Genomic DNA, 18,032 nt, shown 5'->3' on the forward strand with positions numbered 1-18,032 from the left:
CATTTAGACATGGCTTAATGAACCTTATTTCCCACTCGGAAAATATCCCACATGGGGCAAAAGCACAGCAAACACTCAAACACTGCATGACCTCCTAGCCTCAGTTTCCCTACATGAGAGGTCTCTTAACCACCTCTCCACCTCATCCTATTCTCAGCACACTGCGGAATTTTCTTCACTATGAACCCTTCTGGGTTTTCAGTACTACAAATCAATTTTGTGCCAATGACAAGCCCTGACTTCTCCTCTGTGGAGAAGAAAGGCGTGTTTATTTCTGCCCAAGAACCAGGATAAAATGCTCAACAACCCAGACCTACAAAACTACTCCCTTCTTGAACAAAACCACTCTTGAGGAAAAGAATAATTCCCTCATGTCCTTTTCACACCCAGATGAATGTGAAAAGCCAGCAGGTTGATGCTAGCATCACTGCTGCAGGCTCTCAACATCAGTCAAGCAGGTCACCAACGCTGCTTCTAGATCACTACATAACACAACTAAATCACTGTGTCATACTGTCACAGGCTCCTCCCAGCACGGGTGTCCCCACAGCAAGGGTCAGCTTACAAAGCTGTCTCCCTCTAACAAAAGAGACAGGAGTTGGATACACTCCCATGGGTAGGATGAGAAACAAGAAGAGCCTATGATGCCTGGTGCTTTCAGAGACATGGGTGGGCTTGTCCATTTAATTCCTTCTCATTGACTCACAAAGGATTACAACACTGCCTCTCACAAGCTGTCCTGCAGGTGAGGACAGCTTCTTACTGGTGTCTAAGCAGGGCTAAATCCCAGAAGGTGGAAAGCAGAAGCAATGGGCACTCAGCTTCCCTCAGATAAGATTTTAATGGAGATATAATTAGGGTAAACCACAGAAACCTTTTCTTACATCTCAGAGTTCCCACTCCCAAATCTCCACTGTCCATTCACAGCCCCTCGCCTGGCTGCAGGACATTGGCTGCACTCGGCCCTTGGTGCAACCCTGCCACCAGCACCCTGACTACACCTGGATCTGTACAAGTTCAATATCCAGTTGAAGAGGATAATAACATTAATCCTTCTTTAGGAATTACCAGTCTTTGAAACTACAGTGGAAAGGCTGAAAGCGAATCCGTGTGTGATCCCACTTGACATTTGCTTTGATTTTACTGCAAATAGTTTTGAATAACAGAAAGCACCAGGAATTTCTTCTTCCTCCATGGAGCACTGCAACACAGCATCTTCTCTTTGCTTCCTGGGGTTTTTTTTCCTCTCCATTTTAAATATCAATCAATATGTATTTATGATACTCTGCAGGCTTAAATCACCCAGCAGCAGAAACAGATATAAGCAGTTAAAGGTGCTCACATGAATGCTGAAAATGATGAAAAGCTTAAACAAGGTGACATTACTCACTGCTGACAGAGGGACTAAGGAAGAGTAGCGAAAACACTTCCTAAACCAGGAGGGTCCAGCAACCCACCAAAGACAACAGGAAGAATGGTGTGTTTGGATCATTTCCCCATACCTGGCATTCAGAAACCCAGCCTGGAGAGGAGAAGTCAGAAGGTGCAGGAGGTTAAGTACCAGCCTGACCCTGGAGCTGCGCAGGGATGGATGGCAAACCCAGGAGAGCTCCTTGCTTGCCTTGGCCATAGTGACTGTCTCTCCACCAGCTGTGTTACCTTTTTCAGGCTGTGCTCTTCCCCTATAATGAGGACATTCCCAGAGACCTTTGCATGGTGCAAGGAAGAAGCAGGTGATTTGCAAATGCCTCTTCTACTAAAACAAGGGACCTCTCCAAGCCACCAGCTGTCAATACTTCCACATGTGAATGACCAGTCTGTGGCTGTTTCAACAGCAGATGCTCTTTGGTTGCATCCTAGGTTGGGGACCCAAGGTCAGCAAGAAGTTTTGGCTGAGCCCCTCAAGAAAGATGGTTTCCTCCAACCTCACTGTATACCAGCAGAAAGAAAACCACTACTTCTATGGCATCAAAAGCATAGCTCTATTCTGTGTAGCACTTTCAGAACCATCTGTAAGTATCACCAGTGTTAGATCAGACAACACACAGGCACATGTTGCCTTTCAAAGATGACAGATGAGGGTCAGCTGTGAAAGAATCATTATTACTCCAAGTAAAAGGTTGGGAGAAAAAGCGCTGAAGATGCTACAGGTGAGTCCCAAGACAGCATCTTCCACTCTCGCGTTACTGACAGCTAGATAATGCAAAGGGAATGCAGTACAAGGCTTACCAGATGTGGGTTGGTGCCATTGGAAAGAATATCCAATAAATCTGCAGAAGAAATGAAGTAAAATCTGGGAAAGGCCAACCTCTTCATGTCCAAATATTCAGCTAAAGCCTTCTCACACAGAGACAACCTGGGGAGACAAAGGAGTAGAACAGAGCCCAGGGCAGGGGTGTAAGTATTCTTTATCATAGAATCATAGAATGGTTTGGGTTGGAAGGGACCTTGAAGCTCCTCCAGTTCCAACCCCTGCCACAGGCAGGGACACCGTCCACTAGAGCAGCTTGCTCCAAACCCCATTCAACCTGGCTTTGAACACTGCTAGGGATGGGGCAGCCACAGCTTCTCTGAGCACTGGGTGCCAGCGCCTCAGCACCCTCACAGGGAAGAACTTCCTTACATCCCTGTTTCAGTCTGAACCCATTGCCCCTTGTCCTATCGCTATGGTCCCTGATGAAGCAGGGGTTTCATCTTCCATGCTACAGTTTGAGTTACCAAGCAGATTCACCCCTCCCCTGGGGTAATGCCCGGCAGAAGCTGAGTCCATAGGCTGGTCCTCTACAAAGCTCACAGTAACTCAGAGATCTCTCTTTACTCCCAGGGTCAAACAGCCTAACAGTGAGAACAGCCTCATAAAAAAGCAGCAACAGAGGTGGAAGAAGAGGCTAGAAGGGTTTGCAGCCTGACCTACTGTGTTAGACAAACTCTTATCTGCCACAGGTGACTTCCCACTGGGATGAAAGTTCCCATAACTGCTTTTATTCTAATGAGCCACATTTGAAAGTCTGATTCAACCCTACTCAGCTTTTTGTGTTTGCAAAGCCTGAAAAGAAACTTGCTCGCTCCCATCTCAAATGAATGTTTCAGTGTTCACATGCTAAACTGCTGCTGAGCTTACAAAGTGCATAAATAACACGCAGCTACTCCTCTGTGAGGAACCGCCTTATCTGATTAACAAAGAAAATACAGGCTTTACTTTAAATGGAGAGTTACTACTGACAGCAGCGACCACATTCACCTTTACATGCACTCCAGGTAGACCAGCTCCTATGCTAAGTGAGATATGGCTCCATCTCAGGACACTAAGGGCTTTCTCAGGGAGTGCAGTTATACCATATGGCAAGGGTATACAGGCAGAGATAGCTTTGTGAATGAAAGCACATGGCCTCAACTCTGCTGCAGATATCCCTGCCTGGACTGCTCAATAGGCATTGAAGAGCTCATATATGGGGTGGCAAATGGTGTAAACCAGCTGGATGCTGGTTCACACATCAATATTGAGGATGAGGGTTTGCACATACACAAAGCCAGACTCCCCTCTGGGGATTTCAGGGTGATGGATCACAGATAAGGCTCAAGAAAGATCAGAAATGCTGTGGCTTGTGAATGCAAAGAATGCACAGTGTAGGAAGAAAGCCTTGGAGCACAGCTCAAACAGGGCTGCTGGCAGTCTCTGACAAGCTCCTGGGACTGAAGGTCTACCCACCTACTCTGAATGTCCTCCAGTTGTTGGGACAGGCCTGGCTTATTGGTGGCTTCAACCACATTTGGGGTTTTCTGAACTTCATAGGCCAGTTCTTTGAAATCCACATCAATCCCTTCAAAGCGTTCCGAGTCCTAAAAAGTAAGAGGAAGAACATGTCCATGGTGAGCCACTACTCCTGTGCTAAAGGATCCCATCTCTTTGGAGTGAGGGGAAAGACCCTCTGCAGAGAGCCCTCTGTGCAGTGCAGAGGGACCTCTCCACCACTGCAAAGGGCTCTGCCACCACATGCCTGAAACAAGTCTCCAATCAGGCTCTTGCCTTCTTGTCTCTGTATCGTAAAGGGTTTGTGGATAACGTGATCAGAGCAGAAGCCAGTGTCCAGGACCAACCATTTCCACGGGGTTGAATTCCCCTCTGAATATCTTCTCTTGTATCCAGCTTCCCTGGCCACAGCAGGAGGAGATGATCCCCTAAGGGGGAAAGGCTACCAACCTCATGGGAGTTCACTCTTCCCCTCCTGCTCCAGCACAGAAGTCCCATCCCTGAGATGGGTCTGGTGACTCCTGCAGAGGAGAGCCCTTCCTTGCCTTGAGTGAGGCCATGGAAACCCCATGTCAGCAGCAGAGGAGCACACTGACAATTGTGCTCTGCATTGAACAGGGACTCTCCATTTCTGGAGCTAAACAATGAAGAATAAATAAAGTTATGTTCAAAATGTCTCTGCTCCTCCCTCCTTCCCAAGTGAAGGCTCCTGAGTGAGCCAAGACACTGAATAGAAACGTTCCAAGCTTTCATTAGGGTTGGAAGGGCTCTCTGGAGATCATCCAGTCCAACCTCCTACCAAGGTAAGGCCACCCAGAGCAGGGCACACAGAAAGGGATACTCCACAGCCTCCCTGGGGCAGCCTGTTCAGTGCTCTGCCACATCAGGTTCTCCCTCACACTGAGGTGAAACTCATTGTGTGTCAGTTTATGGCCATTGCTCCTTGTCCCGTCACTGGGCACCACTGAGAACTTCCACATTAACCTGTATTCAGCCCCAGTAGCAAGGCTCTGGCCGAGGGGCTGAGCCCTCCCTGCACACAAACCATGTAGGAAGCTCCAGATGTGCATCCCATGCCCTGCCAGCACATCCTCCCCCAGCCCAGGATGCATCCCAAGCAAGTTCAGCCTCAGGAGGCTTTGAGCTTCATCTTTTCTTCTAGGGAAGGGAAGAGGCTGCTGGTTCCCGCCACCTGCCAGATGGATATTGAGATACAAAGAGCTGCCCAGCAGGATGCAGCTTCAGACCCTGATGTGCTTTCATACATGCCATTAGGTAGCTGTTGGATATTATCAGCTTCCTGGCACGTGGGCCAGCCTTCACTGGTTATCAGCACCAGCAGAGGTGTATCCAGTCAGTGAGGTGTGCCCAGCGCTCCCCAAAGCAGGGGAAGGAACTCACAGACACCCCTGAGGAGGTCACCACTGACAACCCTGCTCCATCTTTAGAAGCCGGAGTGGGAGTCCAGCTGCCCAGCAGTGCTGGAGGCAGGGATGGGATGGGGATGCTGCCAAAGCTGCCTGCTCCAGCTCTGGTTTGATAATTTGCAGTGTCTGAGTCCCACTCCTCTCCCCTCTGAGGAAAGAGGGAACATGTCTGTGGCACTGAAGGAAGCTGGCAGCCCCTCTCAGTCTCCAGGAGCTCTGTATTTGCTCTGCAGCAGTGGAAGGGAGACAATCAGCTACTCAGCATGGCTCAAGCACAACCCACAGTACAAAACCATCCTGGGGCAGCACTAGGGAAACTACTAGATCACTAAGGGAGTCTCCAAAGTCACAAGGGAGGAGGAGAAAAAGCCCTGCTCTGGGCAATTTAGGATTATTAATAACCCTATTTTGTATAATGGAAGCTCTTCGTTAATACTTTCCTAACAGAAAAAGCAGGATTTGGGGTTTCCTACCTTGGGAAGCTGTGCCCGTATATCTTCTGAGCCTATGAATATGCTCTCCAGGTGAGCCCATGTACGCTGCACTTCGAACCAGAGGGAGATGACGGAGTCCACGGTGGAGAGCTTCCTCTGCCAGGCAGACACTTCCTCCAGGAAGAAGGCGATATACTTGGATGTCATTAGGTTCTGCAGCTGCACCTGGTTATCTTCTAGAGTTTCAATGAGTTCCTCATCTGACCTCAGTAACAGGATGTTTGTGCGGGGGTGAGGCTCGTAGTGAAACTCCATGGAGCTCCAAGTCATCTTCAGCTCCTTCAGGACTTTCTCCATACTCATCTCTCGCACTGCTTTGTCCACAATGCCATGAACCTCTTCCTCGAAGTTATGCAGGTTGAGCTTCAGGAGGTCAGCCAGCGTGGTGTCCACGTCCATCACAAACCTCACACCCGTCATCTGCATCAGCTGGTTCCAGTGCCTTTCTCTAATGGCAGGATTCTGAAGCTCTGCCACAGCTTTCAGGGCTGTTAGCATGTTCTTCACCTTGCTGTCCAGTCCAGTGAAAGCATCCCAGGCCCTCATTTCCTTATCCAAATTCCGAATCTCTCTTGCAAACCTTTTACACTCCAGATCCATTTTTTCCACATTAATATCCACCCATTTGGTGGTCTGCCAGTCAGCAAGGCTGCTGCTCACAAGGGAGATCATATCCCAGAGCTCTTTGAGCAGACACAGCTCCTTTCTGCACTGCTTCAGTTGTCTATAATCTGGCACCGTGACTTCAAACAGACCAGCTGATTCATAAATCGAGGTCATGGCTGACTCCAGTTGTTTAATCTCAATGTGTTTTGCATCCAGCACTTGATAAGGCTTTTTGGTGTCAAACCTAGAAAGAAATACTTATTCTTCCTAAGTGAGATTGCAACAACTTCTAAAGAAAACAGAAACCAAACAGTGCGCAAAGAGACAAAGCAGAGATGAAACGTCTGCAGCACAAGTTGATGGCACAGCCATCTGATGCCACCTTACAGTGATACTGTGCACTCAGCAGCCAAGTTCAGTCTCTTGCTAACACTGGACTGTGCTCCCAGAGACAAATCACGCCGGGTGTTACAGATGTTAGAAGGAAGGGAATCATCAAACCACAGAATTGGAGCAAGTCCAGAGGAGGCCACGAGGATGCTCAGGGGCTGCAGCACCTCCTGTATGGAGCCAGGCTGAGAACACTGCGGCTGCTCAGCCTGGAGAAGAGAAGCTGCGTGGAGACCTCGGGGCAGCTTCCAGTGTCTGAAGGGGGCTACAAGGATGCTGGAGGGGGACTCTTCATCAGGGAGTGTAGCGACAGGACAAGGGGTGATGGGTTCAAACTGGAACAGGGGAAGTGCAGGTTGGAGCTAAGGTAGAAGCTGTTCCCTGTGAGGGTGCTGAGGCGCTGGCACAGGGTGCCCAGAGAAGCTGTGGCTGCCCCATCCCTGGCAGTGCTCAAGGCCAGGCTGGACACAGGGGCTTGGAGCAAGCTGCTCCAGTGGAAGGGGTCCCTGCCCGTGGCAGGGGCTGGAGCTGGAGGAGCTTTAGGCTCCCTTCCTACCCCAACCATTCCATGACTCCATGACCAGTTTGGGTTGGACGGGCCCTCCAAAGCTCACCTCATGCACACGCGTGCGAGGACTCCAGCGTTACCGCGGGCACCCGGCGCTGACCCGTGAGCCCTCTCCCCCCGCGCCTCCCCTGAGGTAAAGCCCTCACCTGAACGGAGCCTCCCTGCGGAAGTGCTCCCGGAAGCGGCGCTGCCTGCCCTCGAACGCCGCACAGCGCCTGCGCAGCGCCGCCCCTTCGCTGGCCTGCAGGGGCGCCACGTGCTGCTTGAGCGCCTGCGCCACCTTCTGCACGTGGCTCCACTGGTCCGGCAGCTCCTGCGGGCAGAGCGGACACGTGGCGGTGGCGCTGGCCGGGGGGACGCGGCCCGGCTCTGCGGGCTGCCACACAACGGGAACAGCAGCAGATTCCCTATGGAAAACTGAGGGCGTTTTGGTGCCGTACGAAGGCCAAACGCACAGCCTGGGCTGAAACTGTGAGTTACTCACAGTTCGCAAGACTAATAAAGACTGAGAACTCCTAACTGCTTGCTCTGGTTGGAAAACGTGTGCAAGAGCTTCAGAAGGGTCCTAGACTGGGCGCCCAGGGTGGTACAGTGCTGGTGGTGGTAACACCAAGCCCAGCAGGACCTGGATCCTGTTGGGAGCAAGCTGAAGGCAGGAGGATGGGCTGTGGATGCTCATTGAGCCACAGAGCCTGGGGAATTCCCTGGCAGCTCTTAGAGCAGGAGGTGTTGTACCAGAAGGATTTCTGCAGAGCTCTGTGGGCAAATGCTTCCACAGCCTGTGTGTATAATACTAGTACTAAATAAAACTGGTTTCTTTCTCAGGGCTGCATCCAAGCTGCAAGTGTGCAGCACTGCTGACAACCCACTCCCAGTTCCTAGGGTTTTCCTCAGAAAGGGGTTTTATTTCTTCTCACTACGCTCCTCGGGCTACATCCTCAGCCCAGACACTGACACCAGCCAAGGGCTTTGCTATCCTCAAGTCCCAGTGCTTTGCCCTCAGAGAGCTCCATTCCCCATGTACTGTGGAAGCCTACAGGAAGGGCTTCATAGAATCCCAGGCTGGTTTGGGTTGGAAGGGACCTTAAAGATCATCCAGTTCCAACCCCCTGCTGGGGTTCCTTTTTCATCCCAGTTCACATACTTGAGGAGACTGAGACCAGCAACACTATGGAAAGAAGGGAAATAACCTGGAGGCAGCTCTGAGGCAGCAGAGATGGCCAGTCCCTGCTGAAGGGTCTCCTTCTGGCACTTTATATTCCAGTCTCAGTAGAAATCACTGTCCATGACCACAGCAGGGCACCCATGGAGCTGCTTCCTTGTCCTTCTCATACAAACTACCAGCTGCAGCTCAACCATCTCCACAGCGATGGAGGGAGCAGTGCTCAGAGGAACTTACTTCTGGTTTTCCCACTGTACATGGAAGTCAAGGAATCATTCAAGTGCATGTTACTGTCACTTGCCAGAAAGAAGTGTTCTGTGCCCTCCTGCATCTGACCAGCCCCACATACCTCATTCCTTTTATCAGACACATGAATCCGTTGCTTGCACGCACCTGCACACACAGGCACCAAAAACGCAGCTCTCAGGCAGAGGAATCAGCAGGTTCCCCACAGCAGCATGGTTTATGCTGAACTGAAGCTGTAGCAGCAGCCTGTGCAATGCAGCTCTCTCAGTTGTCAGGGAGTCTGTAAGAACTGTCCTAAAGACACCTCTCGGACCCTTAACTATTGCAGATCTGGTGACCCCATCACCCATGGATCATGGTTGCACAAGCAGAACACCAGGAGATTGCTAGACCCCACTCAGCTCCCACCCAGCCTGCAGCAGAGAACTGGAGCCTTTGCTGCACAGCTGCCTAAGGCAGGAACACCTCCCCGAGAGATCCTGCTTTAAACCTTGTGTCCTACCCAGACCCCTCTGCCCACAGCACCCCACAGCTATAGGGTATCCATTAGCATGAAGCCACACACTTCTCCACTGTAACATCTTGGCTGTGGCCAGTGCTTGTGTCCTGTCCCCCAAGGTTGGCTTACCCTTACACAACTTACCCTCCATCTCCAATCTTTCCTAACCTCCATCTCCAGCCTTTCCTAACCTCCACTTCATGGTCTCCTGCCCAGAAAGGAAAAGAATTCCCCAAAGGAAACTGATTTATCAGGGCCATATGTGGAAAGGTGCCAAAATACTTTCACAACCTGCTCCCTCTGATGTTCTCCGGGTCAAGCAGATTTGGTGTTACAGACCCAATGGAGAACTAAAGTCCTGTGAGGAGGCACCTCCTCTGCCAGCATTATCCTTCCCATCTCCACAGTTGCCAAGAACTGGCTGATTTAAAAATCATTATAATTCACCCTAATTAACAGATCGAGCTGAAAATACATTAATTTTTGTCAAGAGCAATCGCAGGGAGTTGGAGGAGGCAATTCCCTGGTTTTCAGACATAACAAAAGCCTTAATCTCTGCTTTAAAAGAAAAATCTCAATATAACTCCAAAATGCGGAGCTAGGAAGGCACATCCTGCAATAGCAAACGTTATCCACTGAGGCCCTCTAACGACAGGGAGTGAGGTCCTAAACATTCCTGCGCTGCTCTGAAGCTCACACTCTCCTTGACATCTGCTACTTGGCAAAGCGGTGTGGTCATCCCAAGCGTTCACCCACCTCGAGCTGCTTGTAGACTTCCTCTGGTAGCTGTTGCTCATACGTCTTCAGCAGTTCAATGGTTTGCTTCAGGGGCTCAAACATGGCATTGGTGACACTCTGCCTTTCTTTAACGGCCAGGAGGTGACCCATCACCTCCACCAAGCCACCATAATCACCTTTGTCAACCTTTTTGCTCAGACCTTGCTCAGCAGTTTTGATGAACTCCTCCAGGTCAGCCAAGCTGGGGAACGCAAAGCAGGAAAGCACAAAATGAGAGCAGCTCCCACTGAAAGAGTTCTCACTGTCTGCCAGGCAGCTGGACTGGCACAGACAGGGGAAGGGCCTGGCTAACTCTGACCATTGCATGGCAACATTCTGAGAGCATCAGAACCACAAGGGATCCATAGATGTGATACTTGTGATACTGCAACGTATCAGCCTCCTGCAAGGAACAGATACAGAGGTTGGGACCCCTCAGGCTGGAGAAAAGGAATCTCAGAAGGAATACTTTGGAGACCTGTGAGCTCAGCATTACCCCTGGCACTCAAAGTCCTATAGATTATTAGAGACAAGGAGAATATTTGGGGGACATTTCCCCACCTGCTTACCTTGTTCTTAATCTCACCCAGCTACTGGGCACTGTCAGCAGAGGCACGATGGGCTCCTGTATCTCTGGTCCTTTCCAGCACAGCCTTTCCCCTCTTCTCACAACACCTACTTTTTAAGTGCCCACTTAAATTCTGTGCATGCTGCTGAGCCAAAATGTGTCCTTAAATACTTCACCTAATAAAAACTAAACTGCTGAGTCAGGGACTCTTAATAAGAGCTCCTAAATGCCCATTCTAAGCTACACAAAAGCCTCTTTGCACAGCAATTAGCTAACAGAATTATGGTGCTGAAAAGAGCCCGAGAGATCATCCCATCCACCACTCACAGCAGCCTTCACTACTACATGTCTGTAAATGCTTTGTAAGCATCCAAGACCCGTGACATCCATCAGTTGCCACTACTTAAATGGATCACCTGGTGCATCATCCTGCACAAACCTGAGAACTGAGCAGCTATTCAGAGCAGGGAACATGTGCTAATCCAAAACTTACATCCCAAACTCCTTTCTTTTGTAACCTTGAAGTCTCCCCATGACAGCTCATGCCAGGCAACCCAAACTGAGTTGCACTCGGAAGAGTGCTGCATTTAAAAATAAACCCAGTATCTCATGGCATTCATGTAGCTTTACTGATGGCTAATCTCAAATTCAACAAAGTAAGCACAGAGCCCTAACAGAGATTAGATCAGTTGGATCAGGATGAATGGACAAACAGACGTTCTATCTAACAACTCACAGCAGATCCCAGGAACATCAGCTCCTTGTCGATGCTTCAGGAGCAGCAGCTCATGGGATATTAATGGTACCAAGCCCATGCAATGGTTTCCATTCTATACACTCAGCAGGCAGCATGGGCCCCTTCTTGCTCCTATGTTAGCTTACTGGTTACCAGGGTGTAATGATAAAGCCCAGCCAAGACAAGAGAAATCCCCTTTGGTCAGCACAGGGTGAGGAGCCAGGAACATCTCTTACCTGTGTGTGACATGGTCCACAAGATGCTGCTTGAACACCAAGCTCCACCTTTTGATGGTGTTCAGCAAGGACGCCTTGAAAGGCCGAGCATCCACTTTCATCCAGCCGTGGAAGACGCTGAAGGGCTCGATGCGATTCACCTCCTCATAGATCTTCTCGTAGGAGTCGATCTGCTCTTTGAACTGCTGCAGTGTGGGGGGAGTCTCAGGGACCCCGTCCTCCGCATGGGCCTCGACTTCTGCAGCGGTGAGGATGTGCCCGTAGAGGAGGAACTGGCGGCAGAACTCCTTCCTGTCCTCTCCGTAGAGGTAGGAGTAGTGGTCGAAGGCACTGCGGTACTCGCAGCAAGCCACCATCACAGCCTGCACCCGTCCCATCAGCTCCTGGCGCATGTCAGCCAGATCTGCCATGTCCTCCATGTCAGCCTAGAGGAGAGGGAAGGAGATGTGGGAGCAGCGTGGAACCTCCTCACCACCACACACCATGAGGGAGCTCCACAGCACGGACCTGGTAGTGGAGGAAGCCGCTGTGCTCGGCCAGCCTGGGCACCAGCGATGAGATCCCATAGATGTCATTGAGAAGACTTTCCACCATGTCATAGAAGCCATCATTTGTGCCAGGGTCCATGGAGGGATGAAATATCAAATCTGGGATCACCAAATCCAGCTGCACCTCAAACAGGGGAGCGAGCCCTGCCTTGGGATCTGGTAGGGAAGAACGGAGATGCCAGGATCTTCTTCAAGAGGAGAAAAATGATCTTCAGCTACCTCTAACATCCTACCACAAGATGCACACATACCCCATAGGGACACAGACACCCACTCAGGGGGTCCAGTGACACTGCGTTGGCACACAACACAGAGGCTGACATTCTGGTACCCACAGGAGATACTGGAGATGAGACACAAGTGATTTAAGGACTGGAATAAAATGCTGTGGAGAAAGCCTTAAAGAGACCAGGCTCTCCAGCTAATCAAAAGGGAGCCTGAGAGCTGAACAATTACAGCACACAAGTACTTGCTGAGGAGAAAAACAACAGGAACCAAGAGGCTCTTTAATTTAGTGGAGAAGGGCATGAAAACCCCAGCAACTGGAAACTGAAGCCAAATGCACATGTGAAATTCTGTGCGTGTTTGGAACAAGATGGGGAGAACTGGATGCAATTCCCAGTGTGCTTCCATATCCAGGGGGGAAGTGTGCCTGGAGATGGGCTTTAGCTGGACACAACCAGCTCTGGAGACTTCCCACACATGAGATTGTGTCACTTGTCCCTTTGCTCATGGGAGGGTGTAAGATGGATGCCCAAGCACAGACTTTGGATGATGCCTCAATTTTGTCTGTCCATTAATCCCTGCAAACGATGCATAGTCATTTCCGTCCCTCCCCATAAGCAATGCTGGCTGGGAGATGGAGTCACCATGTAGATGAGGACCTCAGTGACATGGTTTAGTTGTGGTTCTGGCAGGCCTGGGGTAAAGGTTGGGCTTGATGGTCTTAAAGGTCTTTTCCAACCTACCTGATTCTATGACCCTGTCTTGAGGCAGAACCCTCCCTGTGGTGAGACTGAAGCAGCCATCACAACCAGGGCAAAGGAAAAAGCACTCGCCTGTGTTTTCCAGGAGGTACTTGAGTGAGCACTCAATGGCAGTGAAGAATCCATCCAGGACTATCTCATCCACATAATCCACATAGGCCTTCCAGATGTCAGATGCTGGGTCTGCGAGTAAGAGGCTCTGGTTTTCCTGTAATTAAAAGATGCAAAAATAGCACCCAAATCCTCACTGTGCTTCCCTCAGCAGCTCAGGACCCTCCAGCCCCCAGGAGGACTTGAACAACCAAGGAAAGCCCAGCAGAGCAGCTCTTGGCCCCTCTGCTGCTGCTGCTTCCCGAGGCCTGCACAGCACAGCAAGGACAGAGCATGGGGACACTCATTTTGGGCCATGATGCCCTTCCCTCCCCAGGACCTTTGTGGCGCTTTGCAGTTGGTGCTGCCCCTGCGAGCAGCACTGGTGATGCCACCACACCGGTTGTGCCAGCCTTCCCGTCATGACCACAACCCCATATTCTCCTTGGCCAATCTAGCAAGTACGCTGGTCTCTTGGGTGGTAGCTGGAGGTGGCTGAGCCTGTTACAGCTGTGACAGCAGAACAACCTGGGCACGGGAGACTCCTCACTGTTGGTTCAGGGTGCAGACAAGGGGGTTACTGATCCAGGGCTGAGTGCAGACAGCAAGGTGAGCTTGGCAACAAGAGCTCAATGTCCCAGAGAGGCTCCCTCCAGGGTCCAAGGCTGGATGGTGACCCTCAGGAGCAAGCTGGACCTAAAACCTACCTTCCTCCAGGCCAAGGTGCTGTGTCTGTGCGGTCCCTGTCCCACCTCACTAGGAGCAGGGGAGGAGCTGAGCTTTGGGCTTTCTCCTGGCCTGCAAAGAGGGGTCTCAGCTCTGGCAAAGCCAGAAAGCACCAAGGTTTCGGGCAGCAGCTTTTGTCCTGTCACTCAGCTGACCCCTGGACTGGCAACGTCACTGCCTGCTCACAGAGGGACAAGTCTGAAGCAGAAAGGCTGGGCAGAGCCTTTCTGCCAGGAACATCTTTCAGAGGAGGATAATTGCAGCTCCTGCTGCACGACTCCCATCTAGTGGCTCCACAACTGACAGGACTGGAGCCAGGCTGTGCCTGAACTGGGTGCCAGTGGTGCCCAGCACCACACATGCAGCAGCTCAAAGCCACCCTTCATTAACACTGGATGAGGGTTGCAAAGGAGTTAAGGGAGTTCACTTTTAGGCGAAACAGCTCCAGACATTTCCTCCAGTGCAGAGACACGAAGCCTACGAGGAGCCAACCAACCCCTGGGGAAGGTCCCTCTCACCTTCAGCAGGGAATGAATCCTCTGCCCTGACTCCCGGACCAGGCTGTAACGCTTCTCCAGACGGTCCTGACAGTCCTCCAGGACCAGCAGTGATTCCTTTTTGCAGTCCTTCCTCTCCAGTATGGGTGACACCCAGGCCCGCACGATGGTCTGGATCTCCTCAACGTTATCTTTGGCTTTCTGTATCCTCCGCTCCAGGTCATGGACACCATCCATCACCATGGAGATGTGACCAGAGACACCTGGTAAATAGGAGATGGTTGATGGCTTGTTTTCAGAGCTGCTAGGGCAGGCTTTTGTGCACCCTCCCTAAGACCAGCCTCTGACTTATTCCCTGTGGCCTCATGGATTTCTTACCCATCATGGACACAGGAGACTTACCACATCAACCAACAAACCCATTTCCAGCTCCCTCCTGCCCCAACAAGCCATGGTACAGACAGCCACAGCCTCTGCCTTCTGCCAGGAGCACCACCATCTGGGGATATCTGATAGGTCCTAATTCCCCCTGTTCAGGTTTGATCTCCCACTGACTGCTACTGGAAAGCTCAGCATGGGCAGGATGAGCACAACAGGCTGAGCATCTCTGCCACCATCACTTGAGCAGGGACCCATGGCCTCAACACATGGGCTATGTCAGCCCCATCTACCAGCAAGGGCTGCAGTGAGATGCAGGGAACTTAGGGTTCATCTGCAGGAAAACCCATCTTTATTACACAATGGAGAAAGAGGTTTTCACTGTGAGGGCTTCTGCTCCGCAGGTGCCCAAGGGAGGACACTTGTTCCTGTTCACACCACAAGCCTGATGACAGAAATGCATATTCCACCTGTGAGCAGTTTGCTTTCACCAAAAGGAAGCACACTTCCTCTGCTCTGCTTTGCAGTTCAAACTGGTAAAGCAAGAAACTGCTTCAATCACCCTACAGCCAAGGTGCACAATCCCACCCCAGCTGCAGTATTCCATCCTTCTGGAAAAGACAACGAGGTGGGCCTGGCTCCATCCCACTGCCCAGCCTTGCCATCTCCTTGGTGGCACTGCTCACAGGACAGGCTCTCCTCCCCAAAAGCCCAGCTGATCCTGAAGGAAGCAGGATCCTTTCCACAGCCCCAGCACATGAAAGGAATGGGGCAAGATGGGAACTGCCGTTCATCCCCCCACTGCTGGCTCTGCTGGCAGTTGCAGTTGGGAACCAGGTGATGGAGGTTTGGCACATGGGCAAATCCCATGAGACCCACATGGATGTGCTCTTTCCCCCTGCAGAGGCAGCTCACCCTCCATCTTCCAGTTCAGTGTTTCTTCTGCCTCTTTCAGCTTCAAGTCAATGTCCTGCAGCTGCCCCTGTATTAGAGGGTATTCAACCTCCAGGACTGTCTTCAGGACCCTGTTGTATCTGTTCACCATCAGCTCCAAGTTGGCCACCATCTGCCAGAAGGATTCCCTGGAGGAATAGATTTCTGCTGCCACCGCTGGGATGGCTCCCATCTGGCTGCTGGACAGGTAGCTCACCTCCCTCAGCACCGACACCAGCTGCAGACAGAAGGCAGAGAGCTGAGCATGGGACAATCCTACCCAGTGACTCTCTGAGCATCTTAGGGATTTATTCCCAAAGCAAAATACTCTGGGAAGAGCCTGGACACCCCCTACTCAATTCCATCCGTCTCCCATTGATCTTTGCCTCTGGTTTTCCTTCCAACCAAAGACAACTCTTAACTACCCACCCAGCCAAAGCCACGATGATCTCTGGCTCTCTCAGCTACCCTCATCTGTAGAGTCTTTCAGCAGTCCTGTGCCTGCAAGCACAGCTTAGCAGTTATCTAAACCAAAGATGGTGCATGCTCAGCACACCACAGGCTCCACCTCCTGCCACCAGGATGAAGGGTGGAAAACATCCCCTGTGGCTATTTGGCTCCCACCTTAGCAAGGAGCTTCCAAGGAGATGGACAAATCCTTTGAGGGACCAACCTTGACTGAGCTCTAAACCGAAAACACTTTCCTAACAGCAGCACGTCCCAGGGGATGGATGGATGCCAGCGTTGCCCAGGCCCCTGCCATGCAGCACCTCCAGCAAATGGCATTTCTACAATTGGAGAAGCAGCTGCTACAGAAGCTTCCACACACTGCTGGCTTGGATCCCTGCTTCTGCTTTGGGTGAGGTGGATGGTCAGTCCTCCCTGTGCTGGAGGCATGCTTTAGGGGGGCTCTAGGGCACAGAGACAAGGTCTTAAAAAGTCTAAAGGTCTCCTAAGTCTCACGCACTGCAACAAAGGAAATCCAACAGGAAACAACCAACTTTTCCTGGGCTTTTAACACCCTTTCAGGAAGCTCAGACTTCAGGTACATGTAACACGAACTCTGCAGGTGATGCCCCAGCACCCCCACCAGTACAGCTCTGGTCTGGAGATGCTGACACCCGTTCACTGGCTACTCAGGGATTTCATGTCTGGCTTTAACCAGAATGTGCTCTGGTTAAACTGGAATCCTGGGAATTAAAGCCCACAAAGAGGACGATCCTTTCCAACCCTGACTGTTCTATGATTCTATGATGGTAAATCCATGTCAAGAAAAGGGGTTCCACAGGCCTCAGCAGCACAGATATAGTACCAAGCTCACCAGATCCCTTGCATACACTGGAGAAGCCCAGGCAAGCTCCCCAGCAGCAGTTTTTACCTGGGGATCAAAGTTGACTGTGATGAGTTTGGTGTCTGGGTCCCGCCGGATGAGCGGCTGGGCCAGGTTGTACTGGGATCGCTCAGACACTGTTTGGGACCAGTTCACATAGAGCTTTTCCTCATACCTGCAGAAGAAAACCCCAAAGATCCATCATACAGCTACCAATGCAGCAGAGCGATGTGTAGTACCAAAGGAAAACCAAGGCCAGCCCTGAGGATGAAGAACATGAAGGAATATTAAAACCCCATCCATGTAATCTTCCATGAGCAACATGGCTTCAAACACAAGCACCCAAAACCAGTGTCAGCATCAAGTCAGGAGGGCAAAGGTCTCTCAAGCATCAGATTTTCAAAAGCATTCAATCTAGAGGAATAGAGAAGCAGCTGCTGGGCATTTCCAGAGTGTCTGAGCAGGACGGGTGCACTACAGAGCCCATCAGCCTCAGGGGTACTGAGCTTTTGAAGAGCTCAGCACCACCACTGGGGATGGAAACGCAGAGAGCTGACCTGGGGTCCCGGTATCCCACGTGCCATGGAGAGTCCCAGCACCCAAGCACCAGTGTCTTCTGAACCATGTTGTCACCTGAGCACCTTGGGAATGGCACCCAGCAAACACCACCTCTGTTGAGGACAGCCAGGATCCTCTGGTGTCTGCTTCCTTCTGGAAGGCTGAACCAGGATCACTCAGCCTCTGTTCTTGCTGTCAGAAATAGGAAGAGTTGGTCTCCATCCAACCGCCCTGTGGTACCCAGCAGCCAGATGTCTCTGCTCCCTTCACTGCTGATGGAGAGCAGGCCCTGAAGGGATATCTCCTTCCTGAGGAGGTGGCTCTTCCCAAGGGAAATCCCAGAGAAACCAGTTCAGATGTAACATCAAACATTATGATACTAAGTCATGGGCAATGAATCTGTTCCTACCATGGAAACTTCTAATTTCAAGATGGCACAGAAAGATTGTGGCATAGACGCCTCCTCCTCTGTCATCAGGTAATTCCCTCTGGCTTAGAAAGAGACATTCCCAGGGCCTGGGCTTGC

The 18,032-nt window shown here is 51.1% G+C and overlaps 2 protein-coding genes across 5 annotated transcripts in view; both read right to left on the reverse strand.

Moving 5' to 3' along the window:
- The window catches only part of DNAH9 (dynein axonemal heavy chain 9), a 145,493-nt gene extending 138,162 nt beyond the window's left edge, over positions 1-7,331 (reverse strand). For 2 of the 4 annotated variants that reach the window (XM_065693329.1, XM_065693328.1), the window contains exons 1-4: positions 7,283-7,331; positions 5,652-6,522; positions 3,710-3,840; positions 2,230-2,356 (exon numbers count right to left, since the gene is read on the reverse strand). In XM_065693329.1, coding sequence (XP_065549401.1) covers positions 2,230-2,356; positions 3,710-3,840; positions 5,652-6,522; positions 7,283-7,287 — 1,134 coding nt within the window. In that variant the 5' untranslated portion in view covers positions 7,288-7,331. Of the gene's footprint in view, positions 1-2,229; positions 2,357-3,709; positions 3,841-5,651; positions 6,523-7,282 lie in introns of those variants that run through there. The other 2 variants (XM_065693330.1, XM_065693331.1) reach the window with 2 other exon arrangements.
- A 47-nt stretch (positions 7,332-7,378) lies between these two features.
- On the reverse strand, positions 7,379-17,573 carry LOC136021606 (dynein axonemal heavy chain 9-like). Its single transcript, XM_065694024.1, has 9 exons — positions 17,506-17,573; positions 16,997-17,123; positions 15,601-15,856; positions 14,329-14,570; positions 13,067-13,202; positions 11,968-12,164; positions 11,461-11,885; positions 9,900-10,122; positions 7,379-7,612 (listed from the first exon to the last, which is right to left on the reverse strand). The coding sequence occupies exons 1-9, from the start codon at positions 17,571-17,573 to the stop codon at positions 7,379-7,381; spliced, it is 1,908 nt and encodes a 635-aa protein (XP_065550096.1).
- Positions 17,574-18,032: the final 459 nt, after the last annotated feature.

This window comes from Lathamus discolor, chromosome 13, assembly GCF_037157495.1.
Source record: "Lathamus discolor isolate bLatDis1 chromosome 13, bLatDis1.hap1, whole genome shotgun sequence".
Taxonomy (NCBI): Eukaryota; Metazoa; Chordata; class Aves; order Psittaciformes; family Psittacidae; genus Lathamus; species Lathamus discolor.